A 20,930-nucleotide genomic window follows, 5' to 3' on the forward strand; every position below is an offset into this window, starting at 1 on the left:
GCCAATCTCTACAAAGTTGACATCAGAAAGGTGATAGCAGCAGGATAAACGCCCCACATGAAAGATTCACCCTGATAGGCAGAGTGAAAACTGCAATGTGTCCTTGATTTGGGTCGTGCAGGTTGTCTACTCAGCAGATCTACCTGGCAATGCTCCAACTACCCTGGTTCAGCACAGGTCTCAGATATCAACTCTGTCGCAGCAAGAGCATTTACTGAGACCTCTGGAAGAGACATCCTCTCTTTCTAAAGACTATCACAGTTGGAAAAACAAAGAATGTTACTGAGATAAGCATTCTAGTATAGTTTTCATGCTCTCCTTGCTTTTGCATGAGTTTTCCCAGAGTGCATTAGTTTCCTCCCCCATTTGTTGATTAGAGTCGTCTATTGGAGGGAGTAAAGGCCTCTCTCTGACCCAGCTGCCAAAATGTGACCTGTATTTTCAAAGGGGAAAAGCAATGTAGCTTTAAATTTTAATCACATCTTTAGACAGAGACAAAAAGCTCCATTAGAAAGGACCAGTGGGCAAGACTTACAGAGTAGAGAATACAGTAGAGTAGGTGCTACTGTAAATCAATGCTAGCTTAACATGAACCAAAGATACGAGACATACAAGGTTCACACCAGGAATTTTTCACAGCATAGGGGTGAGGCGAGCTCGCGCCGTCGGTGCGGAAAATTTTGAAATGTATAACTCTATACACTGGTCCAGGCCACTGTATATTTGAGTCCGGACTGCCCACACTCCTCGGTATTGTGGATACGTAAGCAAAGGATGCACACAGGCAGCACCGGGGGCAGCTAAAGGGCTGCAGGGGTCCTCAGAAAAGACAGAAGCATCCGAGCCAATCGCCTGTATTAAAAAGACGGTACGGCTGATGAATGTGTTTCTCGGTTATGCTGATTAAAAAGAGAGTTTAAACAATCCGTGAACACCTGGGAGTCCCTTTTGTGTCCAAGTGTGCAACAATTATTATGACGGTAGAGATTAAAAAAGGAAAAGACAACAGAAATCCCACCTACGTTGCTGAAAACTGACCGTAGGGGGCACCATCGCTCCATAGGGGAGCAAAATTACAATGTCGGGGGCCCCTACGCTCAAAAGCGCTGGTCGAGAACCCTGCTTTAGCAAAACAAGCACTTGAAGAAAGCACTCAGACATAAAACATGAAACAAACTAAATGAACTGAAAACCTAGCCGGAACATGATCCCATGTGGGCAGATATGTATACAGTATATGAGAGCACAGAAGAATCTGGAGACACACCCTTGAAATATTTATGATCATCTAGTCTCACATCAGCGCAATATATAGCTTCTTCTTTATCTGCAAGCTGGGCCTTAAAGGAGAAAGCAATGCTGCCTGTTCACACAAAGGCTCTAGATTCTTCTAATCTGGATCTATTTCAGAGCAAAGCAGCACTCAGAGGAGTCGACGGTGGATATCAAGTGTTAAGCAGGCCTATACAATTGGCCAATATCAAGCTTCTGTGCTGTCCAATGTAAAGTATGCCTCCACATTGATCAAATTATGTGTTTTAATCAATAGTACCGGTAGTTTGAAGTTGTCAGTTCACTTGTTGGTTGTTTCTCCGTGAGATTGCTATTGGATCACAGCTGCGACTGCTTAGAGAAACGTGTCAGGACCAGTGACCAGTGTTTGCCCTCTCTGTGTTGTCTCTCGCTTACAACCGTGCAAGTCAATTTCCTGTACACTCATACTTTCCAAAGGAAAAACTTTTCTTTCAAAGGTTGGCCACAAAGGCTATCCTCTAACCACTCCCTTTGCAGAGACCTATGAAATAGATCTAGGTTTATTTAAAGTAGCAGTCTTCAAAACAGAACATCCCTTTGTGCTAGAGAAGTCAAACAGAAAGGCCTGCAATGCGTCCGACTATTTTTGAGTAAAATATCAGTTCTTGACAATGTTTTGTTTTGTTTTTTTAAGTACTCCGTGTCCTAATAAAATGTGATTATGTTTCAGCTTTAGCAACAGTGTTACATAAATACATTTAACCAGATCTATCTCATTATATTGTGACGTAACCAATTAAATGCTCTCTGCTGAACTTCCAAAATGCATGCAAGTGCATGCAAATGCATGGAAAAATGCACTCCAGTGATTGTTGTGTTGATGTGTTTTGTCCACGGGCAGCCCATCAAGGGCTCATGAAAAACTATTAAATAAGCCTAAATGCAGCACTGAGCTCTACATTGGGAGCTCAGGTCTAATCCTCGAGAGCCCTTATTCAGCATGTTTGAGATCAGAGATGGGCAACTTTTATAACAGTGGATTCAAGGGCCATGTTATCAAAATTCGCGTCAGCATTTTAAAATAGTGACCATTTTGACTAACGATACAAAAAGGATTGAAGGGTTTTTCAGCATTTTTATTGTTGTGTTGTATAGACCCCTTGATGGCCCACGTCACGAGTGACGTCACAACTTTAGCTGGAGGCAAAAACAGGAAATGCCACTGGCTAAAGACTGTGGAGGCTAGTAATGTTACAGCTTTAGAATGTCGTCTTGTTGTGTGTTTGGGAGCCAGAATAAAGTTTTATAGGATTCCAGTGGACACTGGTGCTCAGAAAAAAACAAAGACAATTGTGGTTTTGCCTCCACGATAAGCCCCGCCCAACAAAATAGATCACAATGTTTACAAACAATCAAATGGTCTATACTTTCCTGTAATCTTTGTATATATTTGTTTCTTTTTTGTGTGTGTTTTTTTGTATTTTGTGTATTTTTGTATTTTATTTTTCTGTTTATTTGTATAGGTTTTGTGTGTTTTGTAGTCATTTTGTGTATTTATATTGTCCTTTGAATTTATTTTTTGTTGACCTTTTGTTTTGCTGTTTTGTTATGTTGTTTTTTTATAATTTTGTGGGCTTATTCTTTACAATCGGGTGTGGAGCACATGCAGGATGGGAACTCACCAAAATCTGACTTGGACATCTCTGATGTACACCATCAAATATCAGCAGAAGCATATTATTCAGCCCTTATCAGCTCAGATAATTAGCAGCTCTCACTTGACAAGTTTGGCACACACAGGTTTCAAAGGTTATATCCACTATTCTGCCACAATTAATTGTACGTAGATAAGAATGTCAGGTAGGAAGAATGTAAAATTAGCTCGTATTAGCATTTAGAAAATAGACAGAGTAGGAAAAGAGATATACGGGTACTATATCCACATACTCCCCATTTTATCAGCAGGTAATCAGTTTTACTTTATCTGAATAACTAATAAAATGTTTTATTCTCTCTTTGGGGAAATTGGGTCAGTCTAACAACAACGGAGCAAAAATAGACATGAGCAATTCTTGTTATTCACTTACAAGGTACAGAAACCACAAGTATCAGGTGCAGCTGGATGTTTTTTCCCAAAACACCTCCACCAAAAAAGTGAAACTAAACAGTCAATATTTGAAATACCTCAAACCTACAAACACAATGACCAAACAGGAATTCCCCTCCAAACACTGGAAGTACTGAACTAAAAATGTAACTTAGTAATCAGAGGGTTTTACTGAGCAAACAGAGGAGGAGGAAAAGAAACCAGGCAATGATAGAGTGTGTCTAAGTATTACTCAGCGCACGCGCACAGGCGCACGCACACGCACACACACACTACTTAGATGTGAAGCGGGTCAGTGGGTGGAGTTTTCTGTCCGCCAATGCAATTAGAAAATGTAGCCTCTCTCAAAAAGCAGGATTAACAGTAGTTGATAAATGAACACATAAAGGTCCCTGATTATGTGGGCGTGGCCTTTATGTAGTTAAAGCAAGACTAATTTGGAGTCGTTTGTTTTCCTCCACTGGCTCGTTATAGTGACAAAACATTTTTAATGCGAAATCTAAACCTGAAAAAAACAAAGCCAAGAAACAAATATTTAATAATAATAATAATAATGAGACTAAAACCTTACACAGACGTCTTAATCCACAATTCAGATTTTTTTTGGGAGAAATCTATATTTTCTCTGTGCTCGTTCATATTACAAATTAAATGTGACTTCTACCAATTTAAAGTATAAAGTGAATGTGATCTTGAAGTGACTTGCATTCGCAAAAGAGGTCGTGATGTAATACGTGACCACGCAGGCAGGCACGCACGGTTTACAAAGGTAAATATGGACGCATCTTGTCTCGGCAACATATTTATTTATTCTAAAGACCTGACTCTCCTTCCACTGTCCACTCCGTCCTCCGCCATGTTTGTTTTTTTCCTCCTGGGATGCAGACTTGTGACATTCATGGCATTTTAATGATGTAATGGTCAGATAAATGCAATCAGACAGCAGTCGCATTGCAAAATATTAGATACGGATCAGATTAAGGAGCACATGTGAAAGTGGCCTGGGTCGGATTTGAAAAAAATCTTTAACAGTTCGTAAATAGGCAAAAAAACAAACAAAAAGAAAACGATTTGGTTGCATTTACCTGCAGTCTGAATGTAGAAAGAATGTATTCAGACTGCTCACTTAATGTTGATTCAGTTCAACTGTATTCCATTTTAACCTGTGGTCAGTGGTGATTGTGCTTAATTTAAAAAAATAAATAAAATTCCAAATGCAATGACAATATTTTAAAGCGCCACATTACAGCGTATATATTAAATAGGGGTGGGACGATACACTGAGTTCAAAATTTGATACGATACAATAATGGGCTCGCAATGACGATATGATATTTTTGGGGAAAAAGCCCAAAAACTTTGCAGTTTGAAAAATAACCATGCTTTGATTTGACTTTAATCCTGGACATACTTACATATTTAATTAACTAATTAAATTAAATCAGGGCTCTGTATGACCTTTTTGACTCCATAGAAATATAAAAACAAAAAAAAAAACATAACAATTTCATGTTTATTAGATTATGTGGATTAATCTGATCCCCCCCATCGCGATTCCACTCTTGTGACGTTTAAATATTGTGATATCTCGTCACACCCTTAATATTAAACTGTCACGGCGCACCAACTCCTCAATCCCTGTACTGGTCCGCTGAATATTTATCTGTATGAAACCAGTCAAAAAAATTTGAGACCACTGCCCTAAAACACATGTAATCAGCTAGTTATCAATATCTTTTTTAACATTTCACTGGGGCTCATGTTGTCTCCTAACCGATACTTTGGCAGATTGATTCCAGGACTATACTGTGTCCTGTGTGTGTGTGTGTGTGTGTGTGTGTGTGTGTGTGTGTGTGTGTGTGTGTGTGTGTGTGTGTGTGTTGAAACCTTATTGCTCCCAATGGAGAGGATTAGCACTCGTCGCTATTGGTGTGTAAATGTGGCAATGCAGTAAAGCCCTTAATACTAAATATATAGCACATTTTTAAGAACGAAATTTTCCTCTAAAGAACAGGTTGCAGTTTGTTTTGTGTTGCTCTACACTAATGCCTAAGAGTTGTGCAATATATTATATATTTCCTTCGATTTAAGGCTCCTTAAGGCCACATCATGGGAAAAAAGCAAGTATTTTTGTTATCCTGCTTTACAAAAGAAAAATAACCCTGTGAATAAAGCCTCGATTTCAATCTGACCCTGAACTAAACAATCAATAGACATTGTACAACTGCTGCAGGAGCAGATTGAACACATAGAAGAATATCAAGAGAAAAGAAAAAGTGTAGGGGTGTCCCGAATCCCGACCCAATATTGATATCGGATATCGGTCCGATACAACAGAAAATGAATATCGTATTTTATCGGACTGCATCTATAATCTCCAATATACATCATATTATATTTATTTAATTGTAGAATACCGTAGATATTATGTTGAAGGTTAAAATGCATGTAACCAATTGGTTAATAATAAATGGGTCAGTTTTTCTCATACCTACTGTTGCTGACTATTGTTCTCTGTTTGAGTGACATCACTTGATCAAGCCTTTTATAACATTTCACACTACAAAATAAGTCATAAAAGTATGTATAATATCATCAGTATAAAAATATCGCAATGCATCGAGATATTGTCACACTCCTATTTATCTCCACAGTTTACTGCGTCTGCAAAAGTGACAAACAGATGTTTAATATTATTATGATGTTTATTTCACACATCAGCTGTCCTGAGATGCTGACACTGGTATATTATCTGATCCTGATGTTATGGTGTCTAAAGCTAGCCTTTCCTATGGCTGCGGCAGATATCTGCTGTAAAAAAAAACACGCAAGATATCTATCCAGCAGCTCCATTAATAATACAAACTCTCTGCAGACGCACTAAATCTATTGGCACAGCCATGCATACTAATAATGGAGACGTCTCTGTTTTAAAGACAAGCAAGAATGTTAAATTATTCTGCTTATAATATGAGATAGGAGGGAAAACCTGTCTGAGCTGCAGGTTCAAGTCTTTTTGTGGTAAAATGAGTCACCTATATTCTGCACTGAGACAGGATGCTAGCCAAAGGCAACAAAAAACATCATTAGAGGGTGAAAAGTTCACATCGACGAGAAAGAAGAGAGAGGGAAAAACAAGAGGAGGATTTCTCCGCAGCCTAAAGAAAACCCACGGCTCTTTCTTTCTTTGATCAGTGAGAACATAAAGGGAAACATGGAGGTGGAGAGCAAGGAACAGACAACAGAGCTTGTCAGCAGGGGTGTGTGCTATCAAAGTCCAGCATGGCAGGATGTGGACATGTGGAGAACAGGAAGAGGAAGCTGGACAGATATAGATTAGCTCTGTGGCTATTCTATTAGGGGCCTGCCCGACCGTTAACGTGCTTATCAAAGCATGCACCTTGCCTATACCACATACGTGCACTCAACTAGTGCTGGGCGATATGGACCAAAACTCATACCTCGATATTTCTTCTCAAAATGGCAACATACAAGATAAATCTCGACAATTCTAATTCAAATAAAGTCTTACCAGGGTTAAATTTGCTGATGAAAAATGTTACACGGGCACATTTATTAACAAACAGCTGCACAATATGTTCCACTTTTAGCTTTTTCTCTATTTAAGAGACAGAAAGTGTGTGTGAGTTCTTTAGTGTGGCTTGTTTAGCAGGACACAATCAAAAATCCATCTAACTGAGCTTTTCATGCTGTTCTGAGAAGTAGGGGTGTCCCGATCCGATATTGATATCGGATATCGGTCCGATATCAGCCAGAAAACAAATATCGAATTTTATCGGACTGCATCTAAAATCTCCGATATATATTATATTATATTTATTCAATTGTAGAATATTGTAGATATTATGTTGAAGGTTAAAATGTATGTAACCAATTGGTTAATAATAAATAGGCCAGTTTTTCTCATAACTATTGTTGCTGACTATTTTTCTCTGTAAAGTAAGTAATAAAAGTACGTATGATTCATGCTGATATCATACCGAGTCGATATCGGTATCGACCAATAATCAAGGCAGCATTATTGGTATTGTATCGGAAGTGAAAAAGTTGTATCGGGACATCCCTACAGAGAAGTAGCGAAAGCAGCGACTCCTAAAGCAAGTATTTTGAAACAAATTAAGCTATTAAAAAAATATAAATATCGATATAAGCGATATTGTAATTTCCTATATCGCCAAAATAGAAAATTTGATATATCGCCCAGCCCTACGCGCAACCCAAAGTCTGACTAGGCATTTCTTGAATATAGGTATCAAATTCACCAAACTGCGAGTAAGGGTATCTCGATCTAATATTGATGTTGGATATTGGTTTCATGTCATCAAAAAAAGACAAAAAAATGAATAAAACAGTATCCAATTATAACGCCCTGCATCTAAAATCTGTAATAGTATTTTAATTATTTGTTGTTATGTTATTTTTCAGGATCTTCTATTTTATTTGTACTTTTTTCATAGAAGAATCTTATGTTTAAGTTTAAAATCTCTGTAACCCATTGGTTAATAATAATAAATGGGTCAATTCTTCCTTATATATCAAGCCTTTTCTCATATTCCACACAAAAAAAATGTAATAAAAGTGTGTATGATTGGTGCCAAATTTGTATTGGATCAATGTCAGTATTGGCAAATACTAAAGGATGCAATATCAGTTTCTAAGTTATAAGAAGTGAAAAAGTTGTACTGGGACACCAGTAATCACAGGTAAAGTTGTCATTTTCTCTATAATTTTCAAAAATGTAGTAGTGTAGGTGCTACCCTGAGTTTAAATAAAACTCAATCAGACTTATTGTAGTTTATTGTGAAATCCTTTTTCGGCGATTATCCAACCAAACATGATCGGTCTAACCGTGACTGAAACAAACTTTACAGAAGAAAAATGAAGGAAGATCAAATTGCCGTTTTAAACATTCTCGTAAATAAAAAGAAGAAATTTCAACATAGGATATATAAGAATAGAAAACACCAAAAAGAAGAGCTCAAGCACAAACATTAAGTCATTCCTGCTCGAAAATAGCTTGTCAAGTCAAGTGTTACATGCAGCCAATGCTGACTCATTCAAAAGGAAGAAGACAGGTAAACTCCCTGCACAGAGAGCATACTGCATTCTACCAATTAGGTGATCCATATCGGATATCGGTCTGATATCAGCCTGAAAACGAATATTGGATTCAAGTTTCTGATTTTTTTTTTTTTTTTTTTTTTTTTTTTGGCAATTCACTTTATTTATTTTATTCAATTGTAGAATACTGTAGATATTATGTTGAAGGTTAAAATGTATGTAACCAATTGGTTAATAATAAATGGGTCTTCTCATACCTACTGTTGCTGACTATTGTTCTCTGTTTGAGTGACATCACCTGATCAAGCCTTTTCTAACATTCCACACTACAAAATAAGTAATAAAAGTATGTATGATTCGTGCTGATATAGTATTGGATCCATATTAGTATCGGCCAATACTCAAGGCTGCAATATTGGTATCGGATCAGAAGTGAAAAAGTTGTATCGGGAGGGACATCCCTAATACATATAAAACAAAAAGGGATATCACAAAACAAGTTCAATTCCAAAACAAGTCAAAAACACGAAGTAAGAACATTTCAATAAAACATGTACACGTTTAAAAAAGGAGTAGTAAGAAGTCTGATGTATTTAATCCTAACCATAAATCCTATAAGTATTCATCATTTTTTCAGTATCGCAAAAAATTATTTACTTATACACATGATTACATTATTTAGGTTTCCTTGTTTTTCAACTGTTTAAACACCTGAAGCTTCTTTGTACACAAAACTTTTTCCTTTAGTAATTGACTGGAAACAAAGGGAAAACTATTCCAAACATCTTATTGTCTGATACTAATTATAGGATCTCCAAAGCCAAAATGATGGTGGAATGATTTTCACACCCATGCATAGTTTTATTCTGTAGCCAAAGAGGCTTTGTTTTCATCTGAAGAATGTGACACTTATAGTGGTCGTGTGTGTGTGTGTGTGTGTGTGTGTGTGTGTGTGTGTGTGTGTGTGTGTGTGTGTGTGTGTGTGTGTGTGTGTGTGTGTTGGGTGTGTCAGTAGTACAGCTGTGTACTTATGCCTTCTGATCAAATATGCCATGTGAAACTGCAGCTAAACCTCAACACAAAGGGAATCACATACTTGTAATTGCACTGAAACCCAATCCAGTGACCAGGCTGGTTTTAATGGCTTCAATGGTATGGTGGGAGGACTATATGTAAGGGGAAAAGTGCAGAAGAACTTTAAAGTGAACTCTTTGGTGGGATCTCGCCTTGTTTCCTAGGGCGGTGGTGGTTAAATTGTGTTATGTTATGGGAGGGTAAATAATGAGTTGCAGCACTGGCAGAGGACAGGAGGTGGTGATGATGGTGGTGGTGGTGGTGATGATGATGATGAAGGGTGAATGGATGCTGAATAAAGCCACTCACCCTCAGACAGCTCCAGCTCCAGCTCGGCCAGCTTCTCCCGGACCTCCAGGGGCAGGGTCATGGCCACAGCCGGCGTGGGCTCCAGCATCATGGTGAGGAACCCGGCGGAGGTTCTCTCAGCCATGGTGGCCCCAGAGGAGCAAAGGACAACTGGGTCCACACGCTTCAGCTTCCAGTATCAGTACCAGCCTGTCCGCACTGGGCTCAGAGCTGAAAGGTGGTGCCCCGGTGGCGGTGGTGGTGGTGCTGAGTCTTCCCGTCTTTGCTGCAACGTTTGAGGGTTAACCTCTCCACGGCTCACCGCGGACACATCTGGCTCCGTGTGTCCGCACGGCGGGCAGTCTGCCGGTGAGTCCGTGCCCGGTGTCTAGTCCTCCACCGCCGCTGCTCTAATAACTGTGGACGGAACTCATTCAACTCTGCGCTCGCTCCCAGTTGCGTCATCACAGCAGCAGCACTCGCTCCGTGCGAGCGCGCTCACGAGCGTGTCTACCCTGATAGCGTGCACGCGGTCTCGCTGCCAAACTCTCTGCTGCCTCCTGCTGTCAGTGTTGGATGGCTGCATACAAAGATCAATTAACTGTCAACGAGCCCTGCGTCTATGGCAGGGCTTCCCAAACTGGGGTACGTGTACCCCTAGGGGTACATGAGCACATTGCAGGGAGTACTCGGACAGAATCAACAAATGATTATAAACTGTTGGAAAATGTTCCTAGTTTCTCTTTAGGCTTTTTTTTTTTGGTTGCAAATTCACCACAAACTACCAGTAATATTGCTCAATAAATTACTATATTTTCTTGTAATTCGTTTAAACAGGATTAATTTATGCTGTAGATGACACTTGATCACACTTCAGCCAATAGGAGACAATAATTAGCGACATTTTACAAAGGAGACCCTATTTATTAACGATTGTAGTAATTACATATAAGTTGAATGATATATTATTTTTAAATAATTTACACTTTGCACACATTGTTTTGAATTTGTAGATTAAGCCTTAGGAAACCAATGTTTGAAACACATTTAAGGGTTTATGAGAGCCTGCTTTTCCACATATAAAAAAGCATATGAAATTAGGGAGAAGGTACTTGTGATATGAAGAGGGGGTACACATGATTTGATAAAATTGCAAAGGGGGTACATGAGACAAAAAAGATTGGGAATCACTGGTCTATGGTATGGAGGACGAGGAGTGCCACAATTAAATAAATAAATACACCATTCATGAATTAATCAAAAGTGTCAATAATTAATTAAATGTGCCAACAATTAATTAAATCCATTTTACATTTCATTTTCATTCTGAAAAGTATGAAGTCTAAATATTTCACGATTTATTTATTTATTTCATGGTCTGGTTTCGTATGGAGGTAGATTTGTGCCTTGTAAAAAAAAATAATAATAACTTGACAACTACAAAAAAAAAGTTTACTTTAATAAAAAATAAATATTTTCAATCAAAGAAAAAAGTTTTAAAAATATATATTTGAGACCCAAATAATTGCATTTGACCACTTTTTTATTTGTTTGAAATTGTTTTTTTAAATTATTTTATTGAATAATAAAGACACAAATCTACCTCCATATGCATCCACCACGGATGGCGCACATTTTCAAACTAGAGGTGGGACGATGGACGATAATGGACTCACGATAACAATACAGGGCAATATTTTAAAGAAATGCATTTGGCAAATTAATAATGCTTTTATTTGACTTTAACTACACTCTTTTCAACTCGAGTGATTATAAAATAAACCATAGAATAAATAAGACAGTTTTTTTCTATTTAAAGTGCAAAAAGTGCCACTTGGTTACACACCATTGTGAACAGTTTTTTAAAAGCTGTGTACGTTAAAAAAAAAAAAAAGCCATTCATGCTGATGAATAGTTGACTTAACTGGCGTACCGTAGTTTTGTATGAAGTTAAGATTGACAATGACTTGAGATATTTGCAAAATGTTTTCAGGTTTTAGTGACAATATTACATTTTTCTGCAATAAGTGGCTGAAATAACTGGTAATTTATTTTATATAATTTTAAAAGACAGGTTACATTCATTCTGTTTTTTTATTTTGCAGAAAGGCTGTACTTGAATTAACTTAACAGTAACATAACCAACTTACCATCTGCATTGCTTGGAATGCATGGAATTAAATTCTTATATTGATCTTGTAAATGGAAACTTAAAAACAGTTTAAAATAAAATAAAATAAACTGACATCAAAAAATGAAACAGTATCTTGCATCTTCAAATTCTTACGCATCTCAGTTTACATGAACGCAATGTTATATAAAGAAGATTTTTTTTAGTTCATGTATTTGAAAGGCTACAAAAGTAACTTGAATTTGATAACACATGATCATATGGTCAACACATGCTAATTTTACTCATTACTTGCCACGCATAAATCATGCATATTTAACCGGCACATTGGTGGTTAAATGAATCTGTTCCCACACAACTAAAATCTCTATTTTCTTCCAGAATAGTGTTATAGTTGGTTTAGTTATCTTACCGGGGATTTAAAACTTAAGGTTAGTCACAGGTGCAGGAAAGATGATGGTCTGTAGATGTTGCAGGAGGTGAAGTATAGGAAGGTGCTGAGTCATTGCACAACGTGATTTATTTTAGGTTAACAAATTGTTATATCTTGATTTTATTTGTCATTAATCTTTAATAGCCTCTATAAAAAATAACTCCTCATTTCAATATTTTTTTTTAAGCTATAGGGAGCCATTGCAAAAGAGTCAAAAGGCCACATTAGGCCCCCAGAGCCGCAGGTTGCAGACCCCTGCACTGGGAGAACCACAGCTGAACATCTGGCCTGGCATCATAGTCCATCAGTTCTGGTCCCTCCATGATGGTTCTGATGAGCGTGTTCGCGATATCATGGAGTCCCAGTCTCGAGCCCTGAGTTTGCAAAAATGCTTTCACCATAAGAAGATTGTCAATTATATATTTGGTATATTATATTTTATATCTGTATATTGTATTTGAATTGGTATATTGTATCTGAATTAAAATAATCATAAAATAAACAGTATTGATGTATTGATTATATGTCTTTCTCCCAGCACTAGGCTTGTGTTGAACTGGTGACCATGTCAGGGTTGCTCTCACACTGTGACAATAATAAGATAGGTGGGATAGATGAATACAAATATATTTAATATACAAGTCAATTTATTAAAAGCTTTGTGAAAGTCATTGTACAAAAACATAAAATAAATATTTAAAAAAAAAAAAAAAAAATACAAGGAAACTGTAGTGCAAACAAACAAGATTATTTTTTTTGTTTTTGAAATTTAAAAAATCACAAACTAATGAACAAACTCTTATGTAAAATACAGATTTAAAATAAAAACTTTTAACGTATATTTCGCACGACAGAATGATAGAACAAGTCAAAAGCCATAAAATGCCTTTTACAAATCTAAAAAAAAAAAAAAAAAAATTTAGAAAAAAACAAAAACTCTTGACCCTGAAAAGCTTTAAGTGAGATTAGCTGCACTCTGTGAGACAAACACAGAACTTTCAAAATAATTTAGATATAAAAAACAAGGGATGTGAAATGAGTGGAGAAAATAAATAACTGTTAGCTTCAGGATTTGAAAAAGTGTTGAGAGTAAATGCAACCACTAGATGTCACTGTATACACAAACAACAACAACAAAAGTTCTTTAAAGTTAAAACATTCTGTTACATTACCCACAATGTTGATAAGTTAGTGTTTGTCTTTCTATTGTAGGTACAGCTTTTTCCTAAGGGTATGTTTGACATCAATGTGGTAACTCCATTCACAATCCCTTTGGTTGTATTCGAAGATGGCTTTATTCACACCTGTGTGAATATCAACCAGATTCCTGATGGGGGAGAAAAACATTTTTAATGTAAATACACCAACATATGACAGTAAAAACAATAGAATTCACTGTTTGGTGTTTGTTTCTACCTTCTTTGGGGGTTTTCTAAAGCCTCAGTCAGAGCCTTCAGGTAAATGGAGTGATGCTGTCCTTTTTCCAGCTGACACACATCTGTCCAGCACTGACTCCAGAAGATGTCAGCATCCGTAGGGATGTAGCTACTGGTGGGCAGACTTGCGCCATCTGTTTCCAGATCTTCATCTCGGTGCTTGACCCTGACGTCGAGACAAGGCTCCGACACACTGTACGTCTGTATGAAGAAGATCTTGGGTCTGCCGACCAGCATGGGGCATAGTTCGGCAGTGAATATCTTTCTGATGAGATTCAAATGTAGACCTCTATCGCTGGAGTCGGTACCCAGGAGGTAGTTGCCTGTGCCACGGCTGATGATGCAGCAGATGAAGCTGCCAGCGTTGAGGTTCTCTCTTTTCTTTAAAATTCCCATGAGAGTCGAACAGATGTCAAAAATGCTTTGCCATTTGTAGAGACTCACATTGTACTGAAGTGCCTTAAAGGTTTTTTCCAACATTTCTGAGGGAGCAGAAAGAGGAAGATATTAACGCTTACTCTGGTCCTTCATTTCAAACTCATAATGTGGATTATTGCCAGAGGTGTAAAGAGTACTGATATAGTTGAAGTACTGTTACTTGACTGAAATTGTACTCAAGCACAAGTACAGGTAGAAGTAAGTCATACATATAATACTCACAAGTAAAAAGTAGCTCAATTAAATAGTACTCAAAGTAAAATGTACTACTGGTAATTATTTTTCACCCCCCACCTTTATTTTTGGTAATACATTTCAGGATAAACTTAGAAAGAAAGAGACTAAATCTTGCATAGTTGGAATTTAGTTTATTTTCAACAAAGGCATCTGTATAAAAAAAAGGTTTGTCAGAATGTACAATTCTTTTTAAAAAAAAATAAAATTACATCAATGAATTAAATTCAAAATTAAAAAAAAAAACCTCTGGCTCATAGCTAAATTTATGAACTCTAAAACTGAGAAAATGACCGGCATTTAATGGTGTCTTGGCACCGTGCATTACGTTTCATCTGATTGGTCGGCTATGATGCGATTTGCATTTGATTGTTGTCTGGTCATTTCATTTTTTGTAGTTTCACAATGTCTGTTGATCATTTAAAAAATAAAAATAAAAAATTCACTCAGAAATGGTTGGGTATAAATATGTAACAAATTACTTCCTTTAAAACGTACTTAAGTATTAGTAAAATTACTGATTTAGGAATATACTCAAAAAAGTACAAGTAACCATAAAAGCAGCTCAATCACAGTACTTATAATCTGTTACTTTCACCTCTGAATATTGCATGCAAACATCTTTGTTGTGGTGGTGTGGATGAATGAGACAGAGTCAAGCTTTAGGGTTGCTGGTCAGATGCAGACACGGTTTATTATGTCAAAGGGTTTATTACGTCAAAGGGTTTTGAAGAACAGAATTTGCGGGGAGCAGGTGGAGTATTGCCCCCCGGTGGTCAAAAGTTTTCATTACAGTTTAGGGTTAGGGTTATCTACAGGTTTCATTCTAACATATTTAGGTGCTTTCACACATATAGTCCGGTGGACTCTGTGCGATTCAGGCGGTGAATCTGCAACATTGTTGCATTTTAATTTGGTCCGGTCCACTTTCACACATTCTATTTGCCAAGCGCACCAAACTTTCTGAACAACGTCATGCAGGCGAAACTGCCGGTCGCCGATTGGAAAGCATACTTCAACCTCCAATGCTATGACGATGTGCCGCTGCCCTGTCACTACTGACAGTTGCGTCGTCACATCCTATACTTGGTTTCTCTACCTATGTTTTCCAAAGGAAATCCTAAAACAGAAAAGTTATTAATAATTCAAAATAACCCATAACCACACGATGCCACAACTTGCGCTAATGCTCTACATAAACACAGAGATGACTCCGCTCCATCTCCATCTGTCAGTGCTCAGAGCTGTTATGTCAGCGGTAACTTACCGTTAAGGATGTGAAATATGTGAATATATACACAGATAATACAGAGCAGTAAAATGTACAGCCATTGCTGATCATGTGAATAGTTTGGGAAAACAGAGATGAGTGAAATAAACGAATGATGTGGGAGAAATACGGAAGGGAGTGAGGAAATGTGACGTGTTTTTTGTGTGCTGACAAAGCGACTCTGAGAATGGATGGATGGATGGATATGCGTGTGTTGCTGCTGGAGCACTAAGTTGTCAATGTGTGCTCGTGCCAGTTACCGTAACGGCCGGCAGGCACGCAGCAGCAGCAGCAGCAGCAACAGCAGCAGTGCCGCTGCTGCTGTTGCTGTCATTGATGGAGTTGCTCCGTTACATTTGCTCTTCAATGTAAAATCCTATGTTTGGTCCTGGTTACTTTCTCACATGATTTAAGACCACACCATGCTTCGCTTGAGCCGAACCGAGACCTACATTTTTCAGAGGACCAGAGTTTGGTTGTTTGCTCCGCACCAGAAATCCAGTGACCTTTCACATATCGCAAAAAGAGCAGGTTAGGGTAGTATCCGAGGAAGCGAGGCATGGTGCGGAGCAAAGAGGCATGCGTGAAAGCACCCGTACTGTTAGTTTCACGTCACAGATGTTAGTTCTAGGTGTGTAGTATAAGGTTTCAGTGAAATGGTCCCAAACTTTTGAGACTTTAGGTTGGTTCTTCTTCTGTTGCGCAATTCTTCTTCACCATGTAAATGTTAAAGGGACACTGCACCCAGCAGTTCATATATGGTACTGCAGCAAAGCAGTACCATACTATTTATGTAACTGATCATTTTTGCATTGTTGTATACGTTACACACATTGTGGTTGGCACGAATCTTGAGACGGTCTATATATTTTATTTTATTTTTTTCTTTTGCCCCCCACTGGCAAGAATCTTAAACTCCACCTATCCCTTCAGCGTGTGAGCCTTGGTGAATATGCTGTATAGTGCTCTCAGTGTTTTGTATGTTGCTGATAGCGGTAGTCATAACATAGCGGAGCTTCCTCTGGCAGAGACCGAGGTGTGTGCTATCAGTGTACAATGGTATCTGGCCTGCTTTTGGCGGTCTGACCAGAATTGACCAGCAGATAGTTCTGTAATTACATGTCAATCCTAAAATAAATAAAATAAAACAATCAGGGGTCATTTTGTGAAATTCCAAATATTGTCATAATTTTGATGACTTTATAAGATGAAAACTAGAAAATGTTAAATTCTTGGGAGTTAAAATTGTCTTTGTTATGTCAGGGGTGTTTACACACAAATGAAGCAGTGTTATAAACTACTTCAGTAGCAATATTATTGTTAGGGTTTGGCCTTCGTTTATTAAGGACTGTTTTACGCTATACTGTTGGTACTTATGCGAGTGAAAGTCACATCACTTACCTCCATCATTACCAACACAGTCTATGATGACACAAACTCCTCTGGGAATCATATTCAACTTGTAGCAATCGGAGAGCAACTAAAGCACACAAAGAAGTAAACATTTAAGTTCATAAATTGATCATTTATTCATCTATAAAAACATGCGTGTGAGTCTCACCTCTGAGTTCTGCTTTGTGGAAACAAGTGGCAGGTTCCCTCTGTCTGGTGACAAACAAAAAGAACAAAATGAAACACAGAAGTCAGTCAGTTGTAAGCATTTCATGTGCTAGAAAACATAAAAGGAAGACTGTTAACCACTTAACCAGTGAGAAGAAACTAGGCTTACCAAACGGAAGAAACTGTCCTAGACTTCTTTCCTGTCAGAGAAGTGAAAAAAATATTAGAAACAGTAATACGAGGAAGTGATGAAAACATTACAATAACAGTAATACTTACAGACGCTTTCTGTTGACGTGAATGAGTCTGAGTTGTTTGGACTGTAAAAGATGTAGTGAAATAACATTTAGGTAGATGTAAACAGAGAGGACTTCATAGCACGTCAATAATGGGAATTACACAAGGCTTAAAGAATAGAAAGCTGAATCTTGATGGAGTTCTAACAGCTGGCCTGAAAGACAAAGCTTTCTTTATGCAAATACGGTCTGTGGTGTCACGTGTCTGTCATTCTTATTTCTCTGTTACATTTTTAAAATAATTTTTCGCTGAATCCGACCTATGAATGCGGATATCTACCATGAAACTGGTTTCTTTGTGTGAAAGAAGAACAAGAAGAACCTAAGGTTGGCCAATGATGGAGTATTTATTAAGTTTCTATGAAACTGGAGTTTTGGATTCACTACTACATAAAGAAGCCTGGGAAAACAATGTTGTTTTCCCAGGCTTCTTTACGTAGTATTATATAGTTATAGGAGAATGTAACAATTGCCAATTGATTACTTGTTGTTGATTTCCTTCTTAAATTAAAATAATAAAGTGTTTTTGTTCAATTCAATTGAACTTTATTCATATAGCGCCAATAACAACAATAGTCATCCTGTAGCGCTGATCAAAATATTAAATTATTAAGAAACAACCCAACAATTCCACATGAACATGCATCAGGACGGTTCCTTTTTGTGAGTATTTATTTATGTTGAAAAAAAGTCCACTAATAATGTGCATTTGCTATAATAACACACTACAAATAAAAACTTAGTGGCGTGAAACTCGATCTCACCTGACTTTTTGTAGGAAGTGACTCTTCTGGCCAGATCAATCCTGCCAATGTTCAGCAAACAATCTTCCACAAAGTCAACTTGTTTGGGTGAAACCATGTCCAACTTCTCCAGTTCAGCCATTAAATGCAAAAAATTCTGTCACAGATAAAAGTAAAATACATGGACAAATTGTAAAATGTAGCTAATTATTGTCTCCTATTGTCAGAAGTATGATAAAATGGCCTCTATAGCATAAAATGATCCTATTTCAATAATTTACAAGGAAATATAGTATGTTGTTAAGCAATAGTACTGTTAGTTTGTGGTGAATCTGTCAAAAAAAAAAAAAAAACAGCCTAAAAAGGAACGAGGAACATTTCCCACTTATTTTTAAATTAATTGTACCCCGTGCAATGTGCTCCTGTTTGGGAACAACTGGTCTGAAGTGTGAAAGAAGATAATGCACCACAAACAACAAGATCCCACCTCCCTGTTTTACCTTTGCATTTTCAGTTTTCTCAAGGGACAGCGTGCTGCTTAGTAGGAACTTTAGACGATCCACATCTCCATTATTCATGTCTTCACTTAAATCAACCATAAGCACTCTGAAGAGAGACACAATGGTAAATAAAATAAAATAAAATAAAATAAAATAAAATAAAATAAAATAAAATAAAATAAAATAAAATAAAATAAAATAAAATAAAATTAAATTAAGCAAAATAAAATTAAAATTCAATTAAATAAAATTAAGTAAAATAAACAAAACAAAACAAAATAAGATAAAATAAAATAAAATAAAATAAAATAAAATAAAGCAAAATAAAATTAAAATTCAATTAAATAAAATTAAGTAAAATAAACAAAACAAAACAAAACAAAACAAAATAAGATAAAATAAAATAAAATAAAATAAAATAAAATAAAATAAAAATAAATTAAAAATAAATTAAATTAAATTAAAAAAAAAAAAAAAAGCACCAGTGCTATACAGCCATCAATCACCTGAATCCTGAGAGGACCTGTGTGCACTTCAGATTACTCTCCATCGCATCCCTGCTGACTCCACACACCTTCTTCATAATATCATATCTGCCCAGTCTCAGCAGCAGCTCTGCCAGAAACAACTGGGGGCTTTCATCGCATCCTACCACTTTCAATGAGAGCAGATCCTTCACCTGGGCCGGGCTCGGGTCGCGGACCGTGCTTTCACACAGGTAGGAGAGGGTGGTTCGCTCCTCGCTGCTCAGAGCCTCTGCGATCTGACTGATCTGCTGGAGCTGACGGTGATCCACTGGAGCCATGACGACCTTCTTTCACACACACACACACACACACACACACAGAAACACTCATGTTATATAAGATGAACAATGTTGTTCAATAATTCCACCAAATGTTTGGTTTTAGAAACAATACTCACCACCACCACGTCACAGGAATTTAGCAGCAGAACAAATGAAATGACGTACGAACTTAAAAAGTCCCACAAGAAAGCATCGTATTCAGCTTACGTCACGGGAAATGTACTCATCTGTCTGTCACAGGGAGTGCATGGCTTTGACTAACACGGTTTTTAGAGAAGAGCTCATGCACACAAAGGAAAGTAGAAGTTTTGGTCAGAAGGAAAGTGAAAGTCGGAAATGACCAAACTGAGCCTCGGCCCCGCCTCCAGCTTTCAGCCACAGAGACTTCTACAGAATACGGCTTGATTGAATCATCAGATAGATACGCACATGTTTCTAACAATGTAGAACAGCATTTCTCAACTGGTGGGTCGGGACCCAAAATTGGGTCGCGGACCTGTATTAGGTAAGTCATGGGCAGCTGGTCTGAAATGAATAAAATGTCTCACATGTTGGACTTGTCTTTTATTTTTAAAGAAACTTTTCTTTTGACGTGTGGGTGTGTGTTTTCAACAGCTGTTATTGAAGAAATAAATTCGTTTGGTTGAATTCTATTAAAAAAAAAAAAAAAAAAAAAAAGAAGTGGGTCGTGATTTAATGACCGTTGCAAAATGTGGGTCCCAGTGTGAGACTAGTTGAGAACCCCTGATGTTACGAACAGGCAAAAAAAAAAAAATTATGAGACACAAGGATTTTCAATATTCGCAAGTTGTGAAATAACCCACAGTTGGAGTCCAAAATAAAAATGAAGAAATCGCATAAAGAAAAATTGTTTTAGATCCCTTGAAAGAATAATCTTTATACAATAAATTAAAACAGAGATCAGATTTTTTCTTACATTCGCTCATGCAGTTATGAACCAATAAATATAGTAAAACAAAGATTTTTTTTTCTCAGTTTTCAAGAGACACTAGAACAAAAGTCTATGTACATAGTTCAAAGCTGATCAATTTACAAGGAACTGAGACATATGCAAAGTGGTTTACTGGAAAGGCCAAACATGTTCCAGCCTCAAACCACGACAAACTTTTTTCTGAAAACTGGAATGTCCACTAGATATGACGTGTAGCAGATATATGTGTGTAATCTGAGAAAGTAGGTGGAGCTGTATTACTATACAAACTTTCAGTTTCCTATGTGGTGTCATTCCACGCCACTATGGTGTCATTTCACAAAT

At 37.2% G+C, this 20,930-nt stretch overlaps 2 protein-coding genes across 6 annotated transcripts in view; both read right to left on the reverse strand.

Annotated features, from left to right (window-relative positions):
• dip2a (disco-interacting protein 2 homolog A) overlaps positions 1-10,303 on the reverse strand; it is a 116,028-nt gene extending 105,725 nt beyond the window's left edge. The window contains exon 1 of one of the 2 annotated variants that reach the window (XM_028435259.1): positions 9,827-10,303. In XM_028435259.1, the coding sequence (XP_028291060.1) occupies positions 9,827-9,950 (124 nt within the window). In that variant the 5' untranslated portion in view covers positions 9,951-10,303. The remainder of the gene's footprint in view (positions 1-9,826) is intronic. The other variant, XM_028435260.1, reaches the window with a different exon arrangement.
• Positions 10,304-13,318: 3,015 nt separating this feature from the next.
• LOC114455227 (CASP8 and FADD-like apoptosis regulator) lies at positions 13,319-19,972 on the reverse strand. 4 transcript variants are annotated; one of them, XM_028436319.1, is made up of 10 exons: positions 19,771-19,972; positions 19,353-19,657; positions 18,847-18,952; positions 18,368-18,503; positions 17,587-17,627; positions 17,477-17,507; positions 17,309-17,352; positions 17,149-17,227; positions 13,786-14,287; positions 13,319-13,696 (listed from the first exon to the last, which is right to left on the reverse strand). In XM_028436319.1, the coding sequence occupies exons 2-10, from the start codon at positions 19,649-19,651 to the stop codon at positions 13,573-13,575; spliced, it is 1,362 nt and encodes a 453-aa protein (XP_028292120.1). In that variant the 5' UTR covers positions 19,652-19,657; positions 19,771-19,972; the 3' UTR covers positions 13,319-13,572. The 4 variants fall into 4 exon arrangements, with proteins under 4 accessions (XP_028292120.1, XP_028292118.1, XP_028292117.1 ...); XM_028436317.1 differs by having other exon boundaries at positions 19,353-19,660; XM_028436316.1 differs by having other exon boundaries at positions 19,353-19,661; positions 19,765-19,972.
• Positions 19,973-20,930: the final 958 nt, after the last annotated feature.

The sequence above is a fragment of the Gouania willdenowi genome, chromosome 21 (genome assembly GCF_900634775.1).
Source record: "Gouania willdenowi chromosome 21, fGouWil2.1, whole genome shotgun sequence".
NCBI lineage: Eukaryota > Metazoa > Chordata > Actinopteri > Blenniiformes > Gobiesocidae > Gouania > Gouania willdenowi.

Coding starts and splice junctions, on each gene's coding strand:
- LOC114455227 (XM_028436319.1), bottom strand. CDS start 19,651: ATGGCTCCAGTGGATCACCGTCAGCTCCAGCAGATCAGTCAGATCGCA. Junction 18,953..19,352: donor CAGGTCCTCTCAGGATTCAG/GTGATTGATGGC, acceptor GTCTCTCTTCAG/AGTGCTTATGGTTGATTTAA. Junction 13,697..13,785: donor TTAGAAAACCCCCAAAGAAG/GTAGAAACAAAC, acceptor CTCCCCCATCAG/GAATCTGGTTGATATTCACA.